General features: G+C 42.0%; 1 protein-coding gene across 3 annotated transcripts in view; it reads left to right on the forward strand.

Annotated features, from left to right (window-relative positions):
• Nrdc (nardilysin convertase) overlaps nucleotides 1–23,057 on the forward strand; it is a 66,863-nt gene that overhangs the window by 32,701 nt on the left and 11,105 nt on the right. For all 3 annotated transcript variants that reach the window (XM_021660836.2, XM_021660842.2, XM_060366103.1), the window contains 12 exons: nucleotides 2,646–2,703; nucleotides 3,499–3,572; nucleotides 4,675–4,744; nucleotides 7,972–8,049; nucleotides 10,646–10,766; nucleotides 10,848–10,906; nucleotides 11,192–11,246; nucleotides 16,111–16,215; nucleotides 17,787–17,910; nucleotides 19,786–19,872; nucleotides 21,382–21,501; nucleotides 22,702–22,753. In XM_021660836.2, the coding sequence (XP_021516511.1) occupies nucleotides 2,646–2,703; nucleotides 3,499–3,572; nucleotides 4,675–4,744; nucleotides 7,972–8,049; nucleotides 10,646–10,766; nucleotides 10,848–10,906; nucleotides 11,192–11,246; nucleotides 16,111–16,215; nucleotides 17,787–17,910; nucleotides 19,786–19,872; nucleotides 21,382–21,501; nucleotides 22,702–22,753 (1,003 nt within the window). The remainder of the gene's footprint in view (nucleotides 1–2,645; nucleotides 2,704–3,498; nucleotides 3,573–4,674; nucleotides 4,745–7,971; nucleotides 8,050–10,645; nucleotides 10,767–10,847; nucleotides 10,907–11,191; nucleotides 11,247–16,110; nucleotides 16,216–17,786; nucleotides 17,911–19,785; nucleotides 19,873–21,381; nucleotides 21,502–22,701; nucleotides 22,754–23,057) is intronic.

Raw genomic sequence — 23,057 nt, forward strand, 5'->3', positions numbered from 1 at the left:
TCCTATGAGATGATTGGGAGCAATCCTATAGCAATAGCACAAGTGTTTTAAAGGTGAAGATTGAAGACTGCCTCTGCTCCTTTCCTCTTGTGGTTCTGTTTGGCCACCTGTGTGACTCAGTTAAGAAATTCCAGTAGTTTTCTTCTGATTTCTTGGGGTTTTAACCTTTTTTAGGCTTCTTAAAATCTTTCTAAACTGCCCCTTTTATTTTTTATTTTTTTAAACTGCCCCTTTTGACATTCATTAGTTTGCACATTTCGTCTCTTGAAGAGCTGATCCTCCCAAATATGACTCTCTTTTTTAGAAAACTCTGCCCAAATCTCTTTAAAATTGAGATCAAAGCTGGTTACATATGGAATATTTTTTTTTCAAAAATTAATCTACAAATGTGATTACTTTTATATTATTGTAACAGACATTGCTTATTTTTAGTACAGAGATTAATTTATAATTTGTTGCAAATTATTTCATGCATTTGAATTTTTATTCACCCAGATGTTTTGTTTCTTTGTGTTCTTTTCCTGTTTGACATGCCTATTAATACCTACTTCAGGTTTTTGTTTTTGAGACAGGATATCTCTGGTTTTCCCTGGTTACCCGGGACCTCACTGGGTAGACCAGGCTGGCCTTGAACTCAAAAAGCCTCACCTACCTTAGCTTCCCATGTTTTATTGTAAATTTAAAAATAAACAATAGAATTTTGATGAAAATCACATAGAATCTAGGTTCCATTGATTTTTGAGGATTTCTCATTTATTACACTATTAGCAAGCCACTTTTCTGGGCCTGGGGAGACGGATGGCTCAGTTACTGAACAGCTTGTTTCAGAGGCATGAGGATCTGAGTCTAGATCCCCAGCACACCTGTAAAAGGCAAGTGCAGTGTGTGCACTGTCACCCCAGCACTGGGGAAGCAGCTATGGGGGTCCCTGGGCCTGGCTGGCTGCCCTGTCTAGTAGAATCGCTAAGCTCCAGATTCAGTGAGGCTGTGAAGATGCTCAGGTTGAGGGGCTAGTGAGATGGCTCAGTGGGTGAAACACCAAGTGTGAATTCAGTCTACATGGTAGACCTTCACACACATGAAATAAGAAAAAAATGTAATTAAAAATAGTTTTTGAAGGTAGGCAGCAGTAACTATAAAAAAAAGTGTTTGGGATTTAATGTATGAGAGAAGAATTTAAAAAGGTGGAAAACAATTGAGACAGACAGCAAATGTCAACCTCTGGCCTCTACACACACACACACACACACACACACACACACACACACACAGAATATCAAGTATAAAGCCAGCAAAGTGGTTTAGCAGGTAAAGGTACTTGCTGCCAAACCTGATTACTTGAGTTCAATCCTTGGGACCAACATGGTTGGAAGGAAAGAACCAATTCCTGCAGATTGTTCTCTGACCACCTCACATGCACAGTGGTATGCATGCATGTACACACACACACACACACACACACACACAAATTTAACAAAAAACTCAATTATCTGTAAAGTCATTTAGGTTAAATTCAAAACTTGGTTAGTCTCATTTGTACATCTCTATATGTAGATATATATTTAAACTTTTTCTTGAGTTTCTTTTCTTTGAAGTTCTGGGAATTAAGCTCGGCCTTCACATAATAATTACAAGGTCTGCCACTGAGCAAAACCACAGGCTTACTGAGAATTACTGCAGCTTCTGTGTGTGGGCGAAATTAACACTGTCCAGCGACGGGACACTTAGATACATATGAAAGGTTGTCTTTTTCATCTTGTGTTTTACTAGAAATTTCAAACGGTGACATGCAGTTTAGGAAAGGAATCAGAGTTAGAAATCGTGCATTGTATCTGTTCCTTTTCTTAGCGCTGTGACAAAATCCTGACAAAAGCAAGTTAAGGAAGGCTTTCTGGGTGGAGCTCATTGTGATGGGAGCATGTTGCTGGTCCTCTTCCCATCCCTTGCAGACCAGGAGTTCTGGCAAAGGCTGGCGCTCTGCTGCCTTCCTCCTTTTTCACTTTGTCATTCATTATGGACCACTGGTTCACGGAATTGTGCCACCCACTATCAGAGTAGGTCTCCCTAAATTAAATGTCTCCAAAAATACCCTCATGCATGTCCAGAGGTGTGTCTTTTTAGATTCTAAGTCCGCCCAAGCTGACATGAAGATTAACCCTGAGGTACATACCTGAAACCTAAGAAGACTTGTGGGTAATGCCTCAGCAAATATAGTACAATGTGTGTGCAGGTGGGGTCTGGAAGCAGTCATAGATGCCAAAGAAAGAAAGGCTTGTCGGGGAAGATGAAAACCTCCTAAAAGCTGTACTCTGGGGTGGGTGCAGGAAGTCAGTTGACATCCTCCGTGTCTCTTGCCCCTTCACACTTGCCTCATGGGAAACAAAACCGTTTTGTGTTTTTAAACTTGTGTGCCCTTGCTAACTTTGTTGGTGAGCAATTAGAGATAAACGAAACTGTAGGTGCCGTATGGTTTTCTTGTGTGTTGATACCCTTCCAGTTTTCTTCCTGACTGGTTAATACCAGTCAGCATTAGGCCGACTCATGTATGTAAGAAACAGTCACCAGTATCTCTACAGTCGTTGACTTTGACTGACAACATTGTGTGTCCTTTTCTCCTGTACCTCTCCCTCCCGTCCTCCTTCAAGAAACACTGGACACTTTGGAAAAGTGGGTGACGGAGATCTTCTCTCAGATACCAAACAAGTAAGAAGTCATTCTCTGTAGGGTCTGGGTCTCCGCAGCTAAAGAGCGTATCTGTTGTAGGAGTCCCAAAGGTTTTTTTCCTTTGGTGCTTTTGAAAGGTTATAATACTAAGACCTAAGGAAGTTTACTTAGTCAAGATTGCAGTTTTTGAGTAGAAAGCTAAGGTGGGAACCTATCCTATAATTTCTCTAGTTCAAAAATACATGCATTTAAATTTTCGGGAAGCAGTAATTCTGAGGATTTTATGATTCTTTTTACATTTACTTTTTCACTTTTCTGTGACTGTCCAGGGCATTTGGAACTATGATAAGAAAGTACCATATTGAAAAGCATAGCATGTACAAGTATCTCTCCAAACAAACTTTGTTTTGAACAGTGTCCTTTTTTTTCCCTTTTCTTTTGTCAGTTGTTTGGAATGTGAAATATTGTTCCCTTTTAAAAAGCTATCTTGTACATGATGGTGATTTATACTTTATCACTCCATATATAGTTGTTACATTAAAATATTATTTCTAATACAGCTTTGCTAGGAAAGTACATTCTATAGGAGGAGAGCTGGAAATAAATGGGCACAGAAAGAGACGGTAAATTTTAGGGCAGTGTCCCTCTGATGCAGAAGTGACAGACACAGAGTGCAGTTAGGATTCTAACCCATTTGCTCGTGCCAAAGATGCACTTAGCCAGCACTGTAGAGTAGATGCTCATGAATGCCTGTCAGTTGGTGATGCATCCCTGATGATACTGCTCATCCAGGCGTTTCCTAATTAAATCTTTATGTGTTTGTTTTATTTTCAGTGGGTTACCTAAACCAAACTTCGGCCATTTAACGGATCCTTTTGACACACCAGCATTTAACAAACTTTATAGAGGTTTGTGAACCTAAGGCTTAAAATTACTGGAAGTAACTTTAGCACATTCCCCAAAATTTAAGACTGCCAATTTTCTTGAAAATGCAAAACACAACAGAAATGATGGCTGTGGAGCTCTAAATGGGGCAGACAGCAGGCCACTGACAGGCTGTGGTGCCCTGCTGCTGCCTGGCCTGCTTCATGCTTCCCTGTTTTCCCATGTGCCCTTTGTTCGTGTCTCCTCCCACCCCGTCCATTTTTCTCTTAAGAAAGTAAAAGCAGAAGAGAGAAAGTACTTTGAAAGTTAATTTCTAAAGTTTTATTATACAGAATGGTATTTGTTAAATTAAGAGGACCTCAGGTATCGGGAAAAGGCACCTTTAATTCTTAATAGAAAAAGAGTTTCTGCCACTTTACAGGTAAATTAACATAAAATAAAAGCGATTATAAAAACATTTTCTTAAATATATGCAGATCTTTTATTTTTACAATCTGGCATCTATAGTAATGGCTCGGTGAGCTGTTACATGGTCATGTCCTATTTTCTTCCCAATTTGCCAAGTGATTGTAACAGGGACATCGTTAGAGCTCCTCTTTTTCTCTCTTCCTTTAATCATGGTAGGTTTTCTTCCTTTTTTCTTTCTTCCAGTTGCCATCACTGTTCTTTGCTTCCCCTCTACCTCATTGTCAGTCTCTCCTCACTTCCTGTAATCAGTGACTATTTTGGCACACTCACTCTGCTGCAGGCTTCATCCTGCTAAGCCAGATAGTCCAACAGAGTATTTTCTGTTGTTTCTAGCTTCAGATTTTCTATTCCTATACTCATAGTCTCCAAAAATACTTTAGCCAGTGCACACATTTTATTGTGAGAAACAGAAGCAGAGAGACTTAAATGCAAATGAGTTTTATGCATTTAAAAATGCATTTTACATTCTTCTTGTTCTTTTTCATTCTTGCTTAAAACAACTATTCAGATTAGAAAATTGTCAACATGAAGTAACAGCTACATTTTAACATCCTGTGATTACTGGAGGATGAAATATATTGAACAAAAAAAATGTCCTTTTAACAGAAAATGTTACAGAAAAATACTTACAGCAATTCTTCTGACATTTTTATTTAGTTGTTCCGATCAGAAAAATTCATGCTCTGACCATCACGTGGGCCCTTCCCCCGCAGCAGCAGCACTACAGGTAAGAGCCCAGGGAGATTTGCCTCACTAACGACGGAGGGCGGGGAGAAGACTCAGCAGTTTGGGCTTTCTGTGTTTATAACTCAGCTGTCTTTTAACCTGGAACTTAGCTAATAGATTGTCAACTCTTAGGTATTTCATGGTTTTTCAGGGTGTAGAAACTAGAATTTAAGCTAGGTGTGGTGGTGCACATTTTTAGTCCCAGCACTAAAGAGTGACTTCTAGGACAGCCTGGGCTACACAGAGAAACCCTGTCTAAAAAACAAAATAAAACAAAACAAAAACAACAACAAAAAAACCCTACATTTTTCTTGTAGTGAGTTACTTAACTTGAGTCTTTGAAATTAGACATTTGGTATTAATGTTCACTTTTCTAATAATTTTTTAGTAGTAGAATAAAATATATTAATTTATGATTTATTTGTCCATGGTATGTAGTTTTTATTTACTTGTCAAAGGTGAAAGTTAAATAGCTTTAAGTTCCAAAGATTAACTTCTGTGGGTTAGGGGATTATATAAAGTGGGATAAAAATACCAGTTGATGTGTGTTTGAGCAGCACAGCTGAGCAGTGTTTGTTTTGTTTTTAGGTCAGGAGTGGTCAGTTCTAAAATTCTTTATATTAAATAAATGCAAATGAATTTATATAAATTTAGCTTATTTAAAAAATTATTTTTTGTTTGTTTTGTTTTTGAGACATGGTTTCTCTGTATAGCTCTGGCTGACCTGCTTCTCACCCTGTAGACCAGGCTGGCCTTGAACTCACAGATTCACCTGCATCTGCCTTTCAAGTGCTGGGATTAAAGGCATGTATTACCCCCTGACTGACCCCTACATTCATTTTTAACTTATGTGTATGTGTATGTCTGCACCTGAGTATTTACACGAGTGCACATATCTGTGGAGCCCAGAAGAGGGTGCTGGAGCCTCTAGGCTGGAGTTACCTAGTGGTTGTAAACTTTCCAAAATGGATGCTGGGAAAGGCGTAGAAGTCCAGTCCTGTGCAGTAGGAGCAGTATGTGCTCTTTAACTCTGGAACTGTCTCACAGCCCATCTCACTTTTTTACACTGCTACCAACAAAGCAAAGCTGTGAGGGCAAACCCAGCAGAAGGAAAAGAAGCAGTGTGCATTGCTTGAGCTCAGTAAGAAATTGTTGTGTTACTTGTTAGAATGTTTGAATAATCAAGTCCATTGAAATTAATAAAAACATTATGGATATAGTAAAAAGGCAGGAAAGTGTGTATTACAAGAATAATATAGCAAGAAGTGATATTTATTGGTATGTAGTTATGAATGTCTTAAGAAATATTGACATTATTAAACTAATACTAAAGGGCATTAGCTAAAATGTTCTGTCTTTGTCTTCAAAGATGTGTCAGACATTAGTAGCTTATTTTTATATCCTTCGGGCATTAACGTCTTGAAGATATCGGGCTGTAGAGATGCCTTGCTGGCTAGGGCACCCGCTGCCCTCCCAGAGGACCTGAGCTTGATTCTCAGGAGCCGTGTGGCAGCTCACAACTGTTGGTCACCGCAGTTCAGAGGATGCGATGCCCTCTCTGCCCACAAGCCCTGCGTGCGTACGTGTGGTGTGCACACGCTTGCAAGCAAAACGGCCATACACATAAAGTAAAAATAAACACATCTTTTAAAAACCAGCAAGATCCAGATAGGCAAATGGGATCTCAACATGTGCTGCCGAGACCGACTGTCTTACCCTCTTAATCACTGATATTTGAAGAAGTGTTGAGAATTTTAAAAAGTAACATGTTGTAGCTTTTTGTTTGTTGCTATCCAGATATTTTTACAAGGCCTGATGCTTTATTTAACATTTCATTATCAGTCATTTTTATGCCCCAAATATGTGACTTTTCAGTAAATTAACTTTAACGGAGAGTTTTTCCCATCAGTGTTGCCAAATGCGGCGATTTTAGTCCTGTTCAGATGCAGATGCTCACTTAGCTGGCTTCTCCATAGCTGCTTCCCCTGAGCCGGTCCGGTGTTCGTGCAGCTCCACTCACACTTTCATCCGTATAGTGGAGGCTTTGAGAATTGCTCGGCAGAACTGAAATATTACTTTGATTTTTCAAGAACTTACTACATTTTGGTGACCAAATGTCCCTCTATGTTCGTTATGTTACAGAATACTACTTAAATGACTTTCGAAACCTATTTAGATTTACTCTTTGTGGTGGTGGGGTTTGTGTGTGTGTGTGTTTGAATAACTCTTATTTTGGGGAACATAATTTAAACTAATGCTGAAGGAATTTGTGCTTACGTTGACTGTTGTTATCTGGTAATAACTGTTCCATGAGGTTCTGTGCGTAGTAAGTGGTGAGTACTCACACGGCAGATGACCAGATGACGAGGAAAAGAAAAATGCGCTAAGTTGTTTCCTTGCTTTAAGATCCAGTGTTCTTGAGGGAAACTGACACTAGACTCAGGCTCCCCAGCCTTTAAGATAACACATTTTAATCCTCGACCTCAATTCAATGATGAGAGCCTTTGTAAAAATCTGCTGCTGGGCGCTGATTCCATACTGTGTTCTAAGATGATAATCTGTGCTATGGCAGAGAGAGCTGGGGAGCTGGGGAGCTCACCAGCCAGGCCAACGAAGTGCACACACACACACACACACACACACACACACACACAGAAAGAAAGAGAGCCTCAAAATATAAAAATATTGCCAGGCAATGGTGGTGCACACCTGTGATCCCAACACTCGGGAAACAGAGGGCAGGCAGATCTCTATGAGTTTGAGGCCAACCTGGTCTACAAAGCAAGTCCAGGACAGCCAGGGTTACAGAGGAAACCGTGTCTTGAGAAACCAAAAAAAAAAAAAAAACAAAACAAAACAAAACACAGACATCTCATGTGAATTTACTAAAAGTGTATATATATATATATATATATATATATATATATATACACACACTTATATAATGTTTTATATACATTTTTGTATAATTTATTGGCTATGTGTGTGTAAGTGTATATATATATATACTTTCCTATAAAAAGTAGCAAGCTTACATTTTGAAATAATTCTGCTCTTTTAGTGACTTCACATGATATGTCTTACCATTTTCTGTTTTTATAATGTAGCTGTTAACTGATGACAATTTTGAGTTTGCTGAATTTATAAGAATAAGCTTAGATTCTCAAACCTTATATATTTTGACCTTCTTTTGACTTCTGACCTTTAATTTTTTTTTTTTTTTTAAAGGGTGAAGCCACTTCATTATATTTCCTGGCTGGTTGGACATGAAGGCAAAGGCAGCATTCTTTCTTACCTTAGAAAAAAGCAAGTATTTAATTATTAGGCCTTTTCTGTAACAATCTCTAAATAAAAAACAATAGGTTTTACCATGCATTCCTTTGCCGTAGTTGCCATGAGGTCTGGAATCAAAATGAGAATCATTTTGCAATTAACCAGCTCGTTTTAATGACCATAATTTTAAGGTTTCTTATAAGCTGTCTTTTTTTTAGCTTATGTTGGAAATAATTACGAAATTGAAATTATACATGAACGTAACAGTTGATTCCATAATTATATAAAAAGATTAGTTCTAATAAAAGAATCTGAGCAAATAAGCCAATTATTTAAACGTTTTAGCTCTCTAGGGTTCCCAACCCAAAAGGTGAACTGTGGACAAACGATGCTGAATATGTGGAGCTGAAAGTGTGTGCAGCTGCGTTGGTAGAACCTGTCCTCTGCATTTGATCAGCTCTAAAAGGAAGTGTGTGCAGCTGCGCTAGTAGAACCTGTCCTCTGCATTTGATCAGCTCTAAAGGAAGTGTGTGCAGCTGCGTTGGTAGAACCTGTCCTCTGCATTTGATCAGCTCTAAAGGAAGTGTGTGCAGCTGCGCTAGTAGAGCCTATCCTCTGCATTTGATCAGCTCTAAAGGAAGTGTGTGCAGCTGCGCTAGTAGAACCTGTCCTCTGCATTTGATCAGCTCTAAAGGAAGTGTGTGCAGCTGCGTTGGTAGAACCTGTCCTCTGCATTTGATCAGCTCTAAAGGAAGTGTGTGCAGCTGCGTTGGTAGAACCTGTCCTCTGCATTTGATCAGCTCTAAAAGGAAGTGTGTGCAGCTGCGTTAGTAGAACCTGTCCTCTGCATTTGATCAGCTCTAAAAGGAAGTGTGTGCAGCTGCGTTGGTAGAACCTGTCCTCTGCATTTGATCAGCTCTAAAGGAAGTGTGTGCAGCTGCGTTGGTAGAACCTGTCCTCTGCATTTGATCAGCTCTAAAGGAAGTGTGTGCAGCTGCGTTGGTAGAACCTGTCCTCTGCATTTGATCAGCTCTAAAAGGAAGTGTGTGCAGCTGCGCTAGTAGAACCTGTCCTCTGCATTTGATCAGCTCTAAAGGAAGTGTGTGCAGCTGCGCTAGTAGAACCTGTCCTCTGCATTTGATCAGCTCTAAAGGAAGTGTGTGCAGCTGCGCTAGTAGAACCTGTCCTCTGCATTTGATCAACTCTAAAGGAAGTGTGTGCAGCTGCGCTAGTAGAACCTGTCCTCTGCATTTGATCAACTCTAAAGGAAGTGTGTGCAGCTGCGCTAGTAGAACCTGTCCTCTGCATTTGATCAACTCTAAAGGAAGTGTGTGCAGCTGCGCTAGTAGAACCTGTCCTCTGCATTTGATCAACTCTAAAGGAAGTGTGTGCAGCTGCGCTAGTAGAACCTGTCCTCTGCATTTGATCAACTCTAAAGGAAGTGTGTGCAGCTGCGCTAGTAGAACCTGTCCTCTGCATTTGATCAGCTCTAAAGGAAGTGTGTGCAGCTGCGCTAGTAGAACCTGTCCTCTGCATTTGATCAGCTCTAAAAGGAAGTGTGTGCAGCTGCGCTAGTAGAACCTGTCCTCTGCATTTGATCAACTCTAAAAGGAAGTGTGTGCAGCTGCGCTAGTAGAACCTGTCCTCTGCATTTGATCAGCTCTAAAAGGAAGTGTGTGCAGCTGCGCTAGTAGAACCTGTCCTCTGCATTTGATCAGCTCTAAAGGAAGTGTGTGCAGCTGCGTTAGTAGAACCTGTCCTCTGCATTTGATCAGCTCTAAAAGGAAGTGTGTGCAGCTGGGCTAGTAGAACCTGTCCTCTGCATTTGATCAGCTCTAAAAGATAGATGAAAGCTTTACAGAAACACTAAGATCTCACTGTGTGCCAGGACACTCATGGAAGCTTAGAGGGCGGTTATAGCCGAGAACTTCAGTGACGTTGGTGAACTTTAGTGAGTGTGTATGTGAGCCTTCTCACGACGTGGGCAGTGTGCTTTGAGTTACGCGTGACCGTTCTTACGGAACTCAGGCTTGCAAGTTCTTCATTTTGGTGTATGACTTCTAAGTTTTTGGCATTATTTTAGAAACAAGCCCATTGTTAGTCCCATTGCTGCTTCATTGGGTGAAGCATGTAGCATATAATAGTCTCAAAGAACTTGAAATGGTGAGTTGGGTTATATTTTGTGTGTTTTAGGAGACAAGATCAAAGATGATAAGTGAGACAGCTCCAAGTAACTATGAAATATGGTTAATTTGTGTGCTTTTTACTGTGTTTTTCATTAAGAATTACATTTTTTAATACTTAGGTTTTACAGTAGCTTTTGGTCCTCCCATTAGACAGGAGAAGGTGATCACTGTTTGGTTCTGGTGACTTCTAAGTGTACTGTAACTCCTGTATTCCTGAAATTTGAACTTTAAACATACCGTTGTTGGGTGTGGTGCTACAACTCTGTAATGTCAGCCCTCAGAAGGCTGCTGCAGGGGCGGTCTGTGAGACCTGGTCGCAAACAAACCCCCTTTAACACTTAAAAACGTACGTTCACATCAAAAGCTCAGGCCCCAGAATCTTACAGAAATGTTGACTCTGTTAACTTAAGGCTTACTGATTAGATTGGTTTTCCCAACTTTAGGTGCTGGGCTCTTGCATTGTTTGGTGGAAACGGTGAGACAGGTTTTGAGCAAAATTCTACTTACTCTGTGTTCAGCATTTCTATTACGTTGACTGATGAAGGATATGAGCATTTCTATGAGGTAACTAATTAAGTGGAGTTGTTTTTCTTTTCTTTAGATAACTGCTTTATGCTAAAGACTAATGAAATGTTCTGCTTCTAGGTTGCCCATACTGTCTTTCAGTATTTAAAAATGCTGCAGAAGCTAGGCCCAGAGAAAAGGTAATAAATATTTCGTAGGATGAAACCAAGAGTTGATCCTAGCACAATTCTGATTGCAGACTGCCAACAGACATGCTTTAGTTTTATAAGAATTTATAAGAATAAGTGTTGTTCTGTCATTTTTTACTCTTTCCTTTATTGGCTCTGTATCCTGATCCCTCTACGTCTGAGTGTAGACTATAATGCTGTACATTTATTTACCCATTCCTTTGAATTTTTATGCCTCTTTTCTTATATAATGAAAATTTTTAATATATCTTGTGAATTGTCATGTTCTCTTCACAGAGTTTTTGAAGAGATTCAGAAAATTGAGGATAATGAATTTCACTACCAAGAACAGGTATTAGAAGTCAAATTGTTTTTGCATGTTATGTGTGAAAAAGTTGCAAGCGGTGTGACCACTGTTCCACTTTGTAGAAGTGTCACTGGGACTTTAATTGTGCCCGCTCTGTCATGTGCATCTCAGGATGGCATCGACACTTTCGGTTTAAGCATTTATTGTTACAGGACGAGACTAGACCCATGACTTAGTTAATAGTGTGTGACATTTCTCTATGTAATCACCTGCTTTGTTTATTTGTCTATGTAATCACCTCCTTTGATAAACATTTGAAGGAGAGCTTGCCATGAAATTTGATAGTTTGGGGATTCAAGTGTTGTGAAGATATTCCACTCAATTGCCATGTGTAATCTTAAGAACGCTTGAGTTTTGGGAATTTAAGGGAGAGGAGTTCTTCCTTGATTGAAGGTCTTCGTGGATATGGTGAATTTGAATTGAGGTTGCCAAACACACAGGTTTGTTTAGAATCCAGGGAACTGGAAGTCCATAGGTAAAGGACTGTGGGGCTGGGCAGTGGCTCAGTGAGTAAAGCACTTGCGGCGTATACATGAGGCACTGAGTTCGGAACTCTTAGGCCCATGCAGGAGGGCAGAGCTGGGTGGCCATGGTGCCATACCTTTCATTCCAGCATGTGGGAGGCAGAGGCAGGTGGATCTCTAAGTCTGAGGCCAGCCTGGCCTATGTAGGAAGTTCTATCTCAAAAACAGGGCTAGAAGAAGACACTCAACCTTGACCTTTGGCATGCACTTGGTTGCGGGCACCCATGTGCACACATGCATGCATACAAAAGCTTTGAGGTGTTATGAAAAAGCTAATGATCTGATATATCTATAGTATAAGGACATATAAATGTATAATACTGAAGGTAGAGAGCTTAGAGAAGGTGTCCATCTGCACATACAAGGCTGCTCCTTAAAATAATACATCCGGTCAGCTCCCACGCTTTAGAAGTTATTGTCACTGCACAGGGATTGCTGGTACGCCCTCACCTAGAGATCACTGGAGATGGTTATCATTTGCTTTTCTCTCCCTATGTATTTTTTGTTGACCCATGTACAGTCCACTCCCCGTATTTTACTCTCAATGTTTTTATCATGTATTTGTTACACAGGCATTCTCTTACATAGCATCTCAGTCAAGAATGTTGTCACAGCTGGGAAAGTTACCATTGAAACAACTCTGTTAAATGTACAGCGCATAGAATAGTGTTCTTAATTGTGTAAAGGTACAATTCACAAAAGAAGATAGAAATAAAATGCTCAGAATAAAAGTCGTAATAAGGTCTCTTGTATAGTAAGATCCAGTGGACTGTCCAGTGATTCTCAGAGTCATTCAGCATGAGTACACACGGGATTTAAAGATCTGTAACAGCTCTGTTGTGCTTCCTGTGGGTAGCGGTCACAGACACTGCTCATAATATGGTGCTGTGTTGCTGGTACTCAGAGTTGGATGTACCTCTGCATGGCACTGGGGTAGCGGCCTCTTCCACGTTAGGCAGGTCCTCCACTTGGGAGGCACGTGCACAGCCTCTCACAGTCGCGATGAAGAGCAGTAGATTAATGAAAATATGTCATTTCTTCTCAACCACGTTCAGGGTTTCCCTGGTTTTATCCACTGACATAGGGTTGAGATCTGAGAGCTCTTATTGATAGCCAGTCAGAGCATCTGAAAAGGATGGCTTTTTGATGGCCACCAAAGACTGCTCTCTCGACATATACCATAAGCAGGGAAGATGCAAGTGTATGCGGAAGGTTGCAGAAACTCCAGCTGCCATTGCCTCCTGTAGAGTGTTTTGTATCCTTGAAGCCATCTGAAGTGGAGATGAAAGCCTTACCCTGTGAATCAGAAAGGTCTTGGCTGTTAGAGGGCCCTCGAGGCAAGTTGATAGAGTTGGTACCCACAAGTCCTGGCCTGCCACCTTACGGGGAGTGTGTGTTCCCATCAGCTGTGGTGCAAACATGGGAGTCAGGCTGATGAGGGGTGCAACTGAGAGTGTGTGACTCCCAGACTCCATTCTCTGGGTTAAGAATGTCTTCCCCGTCCCTCTAATCAGTTGTTAGCAGGCCCTCTCAGGGTAAACGTTAACTGATGCCCGGGTCACGGCACCTCATCTCTTCTCCTGCATCTTTGCTGAGTCTTGATTTTAAAGTAGGAGTCCAACACATCTTAGATTAAACCAAGCAAATGTGAGAAAAGAACAAATCAGAAAAGGCCAGGTTTGCTGCATGAACTGTTGAGTTAGGTTTGTATTAATCTATTTTAAACAAAATTGTTTCCTCTTTCTAACCATCAATGAAGGCAAATAGGAATGCCTTTTTCAAAGTAATATTTTTTGTTTGGTTGTTTTATCTATTTATTTATTTATTTATTTATTTGAGATAGGGTTTCTCTGCGCAGCCTTCACAGTCCTGGATTCCCTTTATAGACCAGCCTGGCTTCAAACTCACGGAGAACTGCCTGCTCTGCCTCCGCAAGTGCTGGGATTACAGCCCTGTGCCACCATGCCTGGCTATTTAAAACAATTTTTATGTGATTATTTGTTGTGTATATGCTATAGCATGCATGAGGAAGTCAGAGGACATTTTACAGGAGTTGGACAATTTCTGACATGTGGGTTGTGGGCATTACACTCGGGTCATTCTGCTTGGTGGCATGTGTTTTTACCTGGCCAACCATCTTGCTGTCCTCTAGAGATATGTCATTCAAGATTTTTTTATAGACAGGAAAGCAGAATAATTGTGTAGCAATTAATGTAAGGGAGTAAGAGTTTATAGAAGATAAAACAGTTAAAAGGTCATGTATTAGCAAATGTTAGAATTGTTCTGGCTAAGTCCAAATCCTCAGGTGGAATGGTAGATGGTACAGCTACTTTGAAAAAGTTTGTCAAAACTAGCATTTGAGGAAACTGACATTAACATTTGAACTAGCCTAACATTAACATTTGAACTAGGCTCTTAGGTGTATACCCAAGAGAACTGGAAATGTAAATGCCCACAGACTTAGGTACAAAGGTTCATACTGACATCATTTATTAAAGCCCCAAAGGAAAAACAGCTGTTCATAAACCATTAAATAAGTAAGTAAAGTAGAATATTGTTGTCACGGAATAGTATTCAGTCATAAAGGAGTGGTTTTGTATTACAGCATGGATAGACCTTTAAAATGTTATGTTTAATGAGAGAAAACAGACACTAAAGTTTCCTTAGTAAACGAGTGTATTTACTTGGATTAGCATAAGTAATTTAGTACCATGAGTGTGGGGAATAATGACACTGTTTAACACTTAGCTTTGTAGATATAAAAAGCATTGGATTATAGACTTTAAAAGGGTAGGTTTTATGGTGTATAAAATATAGCTTCCATTGTTAAATCTAAAATTATAGTAAGGTTAGTCTGAAATCTAAAATTATCACTGAAAATGTGTGTGAGTATTTTCCTCGGTGATGCTAGAGATGAAGTCCTTGTCCCACCAGGCAGGTACTTTCTCTCTGCTGCTCCTCCAGTTGGTTTGTTTCCCCAGAACCCATGGCTTTTGCGTCACAGATCGGCTTTTAGGCAGGGTCCTTTAGTCATAGCAAATACTTTCAATCTCTAAGATTTCTACCATGTTGGCCAGAGCAGTTGTATTACAAGGAAGAAGCTGGCAAAAATAACTTGTTTAAAAGGTAGAACCGGGCCTGATGCTACAAGCCTGTACTCCCAACTATTCCGGAGGCTGAGGCAGGAGGATTCTAATTTTAAGGCCTGTCTGGTCTACTGAGTGAGTTAAAGGCTGTCCTGTGGGGCTTAGTGCGACTGTCTCAAATAGAATAAAAAAAAAGTGTTTGTGTATATATTAGTTACTTTTCTACTGGCGTGATGAAACGCCAGGACCAAGACAACTTCTGAAAGGAAGTGTTTAATTGGCTTATGCTTCCAGAGGGCTTGTGTTCATGGCGGTGGGTTCAGGGCCGTTGGAGAGCTCACATCTCACACCGCAAGCAGGCTGCGCTGGGGATGGTGGGAGGCTTTTGAGAGTGTAAAGCCCGCCCTCAGTAGCACGTCTCTTCCAACAGGCCACACCTCCTAATCCTTCTCAAGTAGTTCCAGTGGGGACTAAGTTTTTTAAAACAAATGAGCCTATGGGACCATCCTCAGTCAAACCACACAGTGTATTTGGGTGCACAAGTAGATATTTGAATTGATTGCTTTTTTATTTCTACTTCAAAAACCAGAGAACTTGTCATTCTTTGATCTTTAAATTGAGACAACACACTGATTAATGTAACTTCTTAGAAAATTCATCTTTATATAACATAATCAATGTCCATCTTTCAGTACAGTGTGATGTTTTAGTACGAGCATACAGTGTATGATGCTCAGATCAGAGTAACCGCTCTGTAGATAGTGACCTCTGTCACCACCACGTTGGCGAGTGTTGAAATTCTTTTCCTCTGGCCGTTCTGAAGCATGTGGTGTCACCACAGTTGCCCTTCCGCTCTCCAGAGTGCTGTTACCCCTGTCCTGTGGGCCTGCACCTGTTGCCACTGACCTCTCCAGTCTCTGCCCTGTACTTTGGATTCCTGCTCCTGTACTTCGACTTGTCACTACTCTAACCTAGTGACACACTGCAGTCTGACTCATCTCACGGGGCGTTCTGGGGGCCGCTGCTTTGGTGGTGGGTCCCCATCTTAATGACACAGCGTCCCCGGTGAGCACTTGACCGCTCAGCGTGGGACAGCGGCAGTCAAGAGTAGATAGGGTGACCCTTAGGGGAAGCACCCTGGCTCCGCAGATCTTTCCCCGTGACACGGCGTCCTGTGTGTGTGAACGACCGGGGACAACAATGGTGGCTGTGGGGTAAGCTGACTGTCCCTCTTCACAGACAGACCCCGTGGAGTACGTGGAGAACATGTGTGAGAACATGCAGCTGTACCCACTTGAGGACTTCCTCACCGGAGACCAGCTCCTGTTTGAGTACAAGCCAGAGGTAAGGACTGGTCCAGTTCAAACTGCTGTAGGCTGGCGGTGTGGGTGCATGCCCGTAATCCCAGCACTTGGAGGCAGAGGCAGCCTAGTCTCTGTGAGTTCCAGGCCAGCCAGGGCTAACAGAGAAACCCTGTCTCAAAAAGAGGGAGAGGGGAGAGGAAGGGAGGGAGGAGGGGAGAGAGTAGGAAAGGAGAGGAAGGGAGGGGAAAGGAAAGGAAAGAGGAAAAAGAGAGAAGAGGAGGGGGAGGGGAAGGGAAGGAAGAGGAGGTATGGGGGAGAGGACAGGTAGGGGAGAGGAGCACGTCTACAGATGATCCATCTCAGCCCTGAATGTTTGCCTTGGAGTACAAGAGATGCACACGCGATTTCTTACACACTATCTGTAGTTACTCAAGTGCTGAAACACGTGAAGGAGCTAAGGCAATCTCAAAGACTTGTGTAGTCGGTTCTAAGTGTTCTTTTCCTAAAGTCTTTCATTTTTAAAATGATTTCATTGCATTATTGTATGTGCATTAGTGTTTTGTTTACACGTGTGTCTGTAAGGGTGGCAGATGTCCTGGACCTGCAGGCAGTTGTGAGCTGCCGTGTGGGTGCTGGGAATTGAACCAGGGTCCTCTGGAAGAGCAGCCAGTGCTCTTAACCACTGAGCCAGCTCTCCAGCCCACTAAGCATTCTTTTTAACAAATTGCCTAACCTATTTTTAATTGCAAACTCAGGACAGTTATGATTTTTTTAATACTTGATATATTTATAAGAAAAACATAAAGAGTCCCTGTATTAGAAATTAATTACTTCTGGGCTGAGCCCGAATTATAGATGCTTGAGAGCCTAGTCCGGGAGAATCTTAAGCTCAAGGCCTATCTGAACCTTCGGGTAGAGATCCTGTTTTAAATAAAGTCAAAAGAGGATTGGGGGTGTAGCTCAGTGAAGAATTTGCCTAGCATACATACACAAGGGCTACGAGGGAAAAAACTTTCATATACTATTGTGTGCAAATGAAGAGTTGGTTAGCCACTCCTCTACTGGGAAACAAGTCAGCCTGGTTTTATAGGGTAGCTTTTGTCAGCCTGAGGCCATTTACCTCAGTATTTGTCAGTGTCTGGAGACATTTTGTCTGAGGCAGGGATGTGGGCTGTAGGGTGCTCCTCGGAGCGAGTGGGTGGAAGCTAAGATGGTACAAATCTTCCTAAAATGCACAGAACAGGAGCTGACAGTGAAGAGCTCTCTAGCCCAAGACACAGCTAGGACAGACACTGCTTCTTGCCACCTAGTGACAGGACAATAACATCACCCGCTTAGTTAGTGCTAGTGAAGTTCCAGATGAGCAGTGTTCAAAGCACCGCGAGGATACACGTTTGATGCTTGTTCATTATACCTCAACAGAAGTAAAAATGAGGTTTATGAAATAGTGTTAAACTTAGAGTTCATGAATTAGGAGCTTCATGAGCTAGACACAGTTCACTGGTCAAGACTACAGCTAACAGTGCAGCTGTTTGTTGTGTATTTACTTAAATTTTTGCTATTTTTTTTTCTCTTCCTGTCTCTCATGTCTCCTCTTGTCCCCTTTATTAGGTCATTGCTGAGGCCCTAAACCAGCTAGTTCCTCAAAAGGCAAATCTGGTTCTTCTGTCTGGTGCTAATGAAGGCAGGTGTGACCTCAAGGAGAAGTGGTTTGGGACTCAGTACAGCATAGAAGGTAAGACCGTGCTTCTCCTCCTCTATTTAAGTGTATCTGACTCATCTGAGGATTTTAAAAGATTATTTACGTGTGTGCGTGTCAGAGCTCATGTGCAACCATGTATGTGTGGATCCCTGTAGAAGCCAGCCGGTGTCAGATTCCACAGAGCTGGAGTTAGAGGCAGTTGTGAGCGCCCTGTGGGTGTGGGTGCTTGAGCAGCAGCACTCTTTCACTGCTGAGCCATCTTTCTGGCCCCATCACCTGGGAAATTTTATCCTTTAATAATTTGATGTTTCTTTACAAGTACAAAAAGTACATTTGTCTGCTTGCACAATTGCGTGTACATACACAGTTTTTATTAAATTTTTAGACAGGGACTCACTGTGTAGCCCTGGCTGACCTTAAATTCATTGTGTGGCACAAAATTGCTACATTCCCCCCCCCTTTTTTTTCTTTTTTGAGACAGAGTCTCTGCATAGCCATGACTATCCTGGAACTCGCACGGTGTGTGTAGACCAGGGTGGCCTCCATTTCACAGAGATCTGTTTGTCTCTGCCCCACAGTGCCGCTGTTATGCACTGCCACACCAGGTGTGGGCTGGCTGTCCCTGTCAGGTTGCTGTGTCTGCACTGTTCTCAGCATTATCTTTTATCTTCCACAGTAGCTCACCAAGCCCTGAACGGTGGCTTTTCTAGCCCAAAGTTCCGCAGTCCTCCAGCAGACATGTGCTCCTCTGTCACAGCACTCTAATCCTTGCACAGTAGTTACAGTTTCTGTTGTGATAAAACATCACGTCCAAAAACTGTCCTGAGATAAAACATGTCTTGGGAAGGGTGTATTTCTTCTTACAACTCTCAAGTCAGGGCAGGAATCTGAGGAATCTGGGAACCTGTCCCCCCCCCCCCCCATTGTGAAACAGATCACAGAGGAGGGTGGCTTATTGATTTGCTCTCCATGGCTTTCTCAGCGTGTCTTCTAGGCCTGCCTGCCAGGGGTGGCCCACCCTCCCATAAATCAAGGAAGTACCTACAGACGTCCCTGTGCAATCTGGGGAGGCATTTTCTCCCTAAGATTACCGCTTCTAGGTGTCACTGGCCTCCAGCTCACAGAGATTTGCCTGCCTTTGCGGCCCGAGTGCTGGGGAAGCAGTGTGCCGCTATGCCTGGCAAAAAGTATAAGTTTTTTAAAATTTAGTTTGAAATGAAACTTACTCATATTTTGTTCCTTACTGCTGTCTTTATATTTATGAATTGGTGAGAATATCCGCAGGGGTTATTCGGTGGGCAGATGTTTTACTTGTTACTCACTGGTGGTATTTACTGTTTTTGAGGCAAGGTCTTGCTGTGTATGCCTGGCTGACCTGCCGTCCCTCTGTGCGCCACCACTCTTGCTTGTATTTTGTTTTAGAGAAGGGCTTCTCTGGAGGCATCATTGCCTATTGCCTGCTCTCTGCAGTGTTCAGAATACCAAACTATTCTTTTAAAAAAAGGAGAGAGAGGGGCCGTCACTTGTCAGATTTCACTAAGCAGGTGTGTGTCACCTGGAGATCCACAATAGTCTCAGGCCAAGTGTAGTGACACATGCTCCTAATTGAAGTACCCAAAGCTCCACTGGGAGAGCGGTGTGGGCTGTGTCACGTGACTGTGTCACCAACAGTGAAGAGGGGGCAGTCCAGGAGGAAAGCTTGACTCTGTCACAGAGGGTCTGGGTAGGACCTGGGTTCTTCGTTGCTAGCCCTGCCTCAGATGCTGGCGGTGCTGCTGGGTAGTGAGTTTCTGGGTTTAGCTATGCCTGAGGAGAACCTGAGTGCTGAAGGCTCAGGTGATGGCTGGCTCGTTGAGAGAATTCTGAACGTTACATTTTTTGTTGGCTCATCTGTTTTTCCCTCCACAGATATTGAAGGTTCTTGGGCTGAACTATGGAAGAGTAATTTTGACCTAAATCCAGACCTTCATCTTCCAGCTGAGAACAAGTACATAGGTCAGTAAAACAGTGATCATTGTGTATGTATGTACACATAAAAGATGTTCAGAATATGTCTATTAAAAATTACTCATGATGTCCTGTACTCTGGCCAAAGTTTGGCTATGAGTCTCAGTATCTCCTTCGCTACCCTAGTGGGTAGTCTTTCAGAGGCCCTCTGTGGAAGGCTCCTGTCCTGTTCCTTGTCTTCTACTTCCCATGTCTATCCTGTTTGCCCTTCTGAGTGAGGTTTCAGCCTCTTCCCTAGGGTCCTCCTTGTTGTTTAACTTCTTTAGGACTATAGATTTTAGTATGTTTATCCTATATTATATGGCTATGAGAAGACAGGAATGCCACAGGAGACAGAGGCAAAAAACCTGGGCCCACAGGGCCCTGAAGAGACCAATACTCCAACCAAGGACCATGCATGAGATAACCTAGAACCCCTGCACAGATGTAGCCCATGGCAGCTCAGTTTCCAAGTGGGTTCCCTAGTAATGGGAACAGGGGCTGCCTCTGACAGGAACTCTGTGGCCTGCTCTTTGATCACCTCCCTCTGAGGGGGGAGCAGCCTTACCAGGCCACAGAGGAAGACAATGTAGCCAGTCCTGATGAGGCCTGATAGGCTAGGGTCAGATGGAAGGGGAAGGAGGACCTCCCCTATCAGTGGAATAGGGGAGGGGTATGGGAGGAGATAAGGGAGGGAAGGTAGGATTGGGAGGAAATGGAGGGGGCTGCAGCTTGAATACAGAGTGAATAAATTGTAATAAATGATAATTTAAAAAGTTAAAAAATTAATCATGGGCCTAGAGATGTTTAAGAGCAGTGGCTGCTTTTTCAGAAGACCACAGTTCAGTTTCCAGCTTCCAGATGGTGGCTCACTATTATTTCTCTGGCCTCATCTTTTATTCTTTCTTTCTTTTTTTTAATTAACTATCTTTTTTTAAAGGTCATTAATGTATAATTTATTTTTATGTACATTTGGTGTTTGGCCTGCATGTATGTCTGTGTGATTGAGTCGGATCCACTGGAACTTATGTTACAGACAGTTGTGAGCTGCCATGTGGGTACTGGGACTTGAAGCTGGGTCCTTTGGTAGAACAGCCAATGCTCTTAATCATGAGCCATCTCTCCAGCCCCTAAATGAACTATCTCTTACCTGCATGTTAATTAAGTAGCTAGCTATTCATTTGCAGTGACAAGTCAGGCTATAGTTGAGCTGAACTTTATGGGAATCTCTTAGAGTCCTTAAGGTTGGCAGAAGATACTCCTGTTGAAGAACAGATTCACTCATGAATTGGTTCTGCAAGGACCCTGGCCCAAAGGCCAGCCTCTCCTGGCTAACAGTTACTTGAGAATGGGAGTGAAGCTGAGTGTACAGAGATGAGAGTCTGCTGTTGGGAGTTAGATATTTCCAGTTTTCATGTAATTTAAGGCCAAGTATATACATTGTACTCTTTTTTTTTTTTTTTTTTTTACATTGTACTCTTAATATTTGCAAAATGAGCACTCTTTTCCTGTTGTCAGCCACGGACTTTACACTGAAGGCTTTTGACTGCCCTGAAACGGAATACCCTGCCAAGATTGTGAATACTTCGCAAGGGTGCCTGTGGTACAAGAAAGACAACAAGTTCAAAATCCCCAAGGGTGAGCTGCCACCCCTCGGAAGGAGTGCTGTGGGGAAATCTGTCTCTCGTGTGCCAGTTCTGTGCTCTGGTGCCTGCGTCCTTGACCTTTGAAGCCCTTTCCACGCCTAGACTGATCGTGTGCTTCTGTGCTTGAGGAGTAGATGTAGATGCGCTGCTGGTCTAGTGCTAACGTCACTTGATGCCAAGCTGCCCTTGCTTTTATCCCCGCGACCTGCAGCGTGGGAGGAGGAACCACACACAAACACACACACACACACACACACACACACACACACGTACACACACACACACTATACACACAAACTATATACACACACACACTATACACACACACTATACACATACACACATAATTTAAAATTTTAGTTCTAGAAAGAAACTGTTTTTAAGTATTTTTTCCTTTGAGAAAACCAGGTATTTGACCATCTTAAAGGACTGATTGTATTATTTAAACATTATTTTTAAAAACGGGATAAGATGAGGAAAATCATTCCTAGATACAAGAGAAAGCCAGATCCATAACTGTAAAGTGAAATCTTCCCCAGCTGCTTATCTCTGCCTTTTGCATTTAGCATGTACAGTGTGGGCTAACCAGAGTCTTTAAGGGCCTTCCCTTTAGGGGATGGCCACGCTGCGCCCTTCTTAGTCTGAGCCTGCCATTTAATCAGGTCACTGAACTTTGACACGTCTCCCTTCTACCTTTTCTCTAAATCTTTACTCAATATGTAATTCAGGCTGGTCTCAAAACGGCAATCCTCCTGCCTTAGTCTCCCAGGTTTGGGGACTCGAGGCTGTACCATTACAGTTTTTCTTGACTAGATTATAAGAATTTATAAATAGTTATTGGCATTTGTTCAGCCTCTTTAGAAAAAGGATCTTATTCTGACATGTATAGTTGTATTAATATTTCACCTGTCTGAAGTTATTGATAAATATGGCTATTCATACCTTTCTGTATGTGTCTGATATTCCTGTAGTTTAAAGTGTGCCTTCTATCATATTTATTTGGAATGGTTAAAAAAATACATTTTAAAAGTTTTAAGAATAAAAATAAAGTATGTAGGGATAAAAGAGAACAGGCATGTGATGAGGCTTTAAGGATTAGTAGTTTATTTTTAATTTAAAAGCCACATTAAGAGAAGATAATGGGTGTTGAAGCTTCTGGCCTTCTGTTTTATCCATGGCCTTGTTCTTTCAGCCTATATACGTTTTCATCTGGTCTCACCTTTGATACAGAAGTCTGCAGCAAAGTAAGTGTGTGGGTTTTTGTTTGTTAGGTTTTGTGGTTTGTTTTTTTTTTTTTTCTCGAAAAAAAATTAAATTCTTGACCGTGCCGGGTAGTTTTATGTCAACTTGCCACAAGCTAGAGTTTGTTTTACAAGAGGGAATCTCAGTTGAGAACGACTGAGCTGTGGGAAAGCCTGTGGTGTGTTTTCTTGAAGGACGGTCGATGTGAGTAGGGCCATCCGTGGGTGGTGGTCCACGTCTGTAAGAAAGCAGCCCAGAGAAACCAGTAAGCAGGACCCTCCTTGGCCTCTGCATCCGCTCCTGCCC

This window comes from Meriones unguiculatus, chromosome 12, assembly GCF_030254825.1.
Source record: "Meriones unguiculatus strain TT.TT164.6M chromosome 12, Bangor_MerUng_6.1, whole genome shotgun sequence".
Classification (NCBI taxonomy): Eukaryota; Metazoa; Chordata; class Mammalia; order Rodentia; family Muridae; genus Meriones; species Meriones unguiculatus.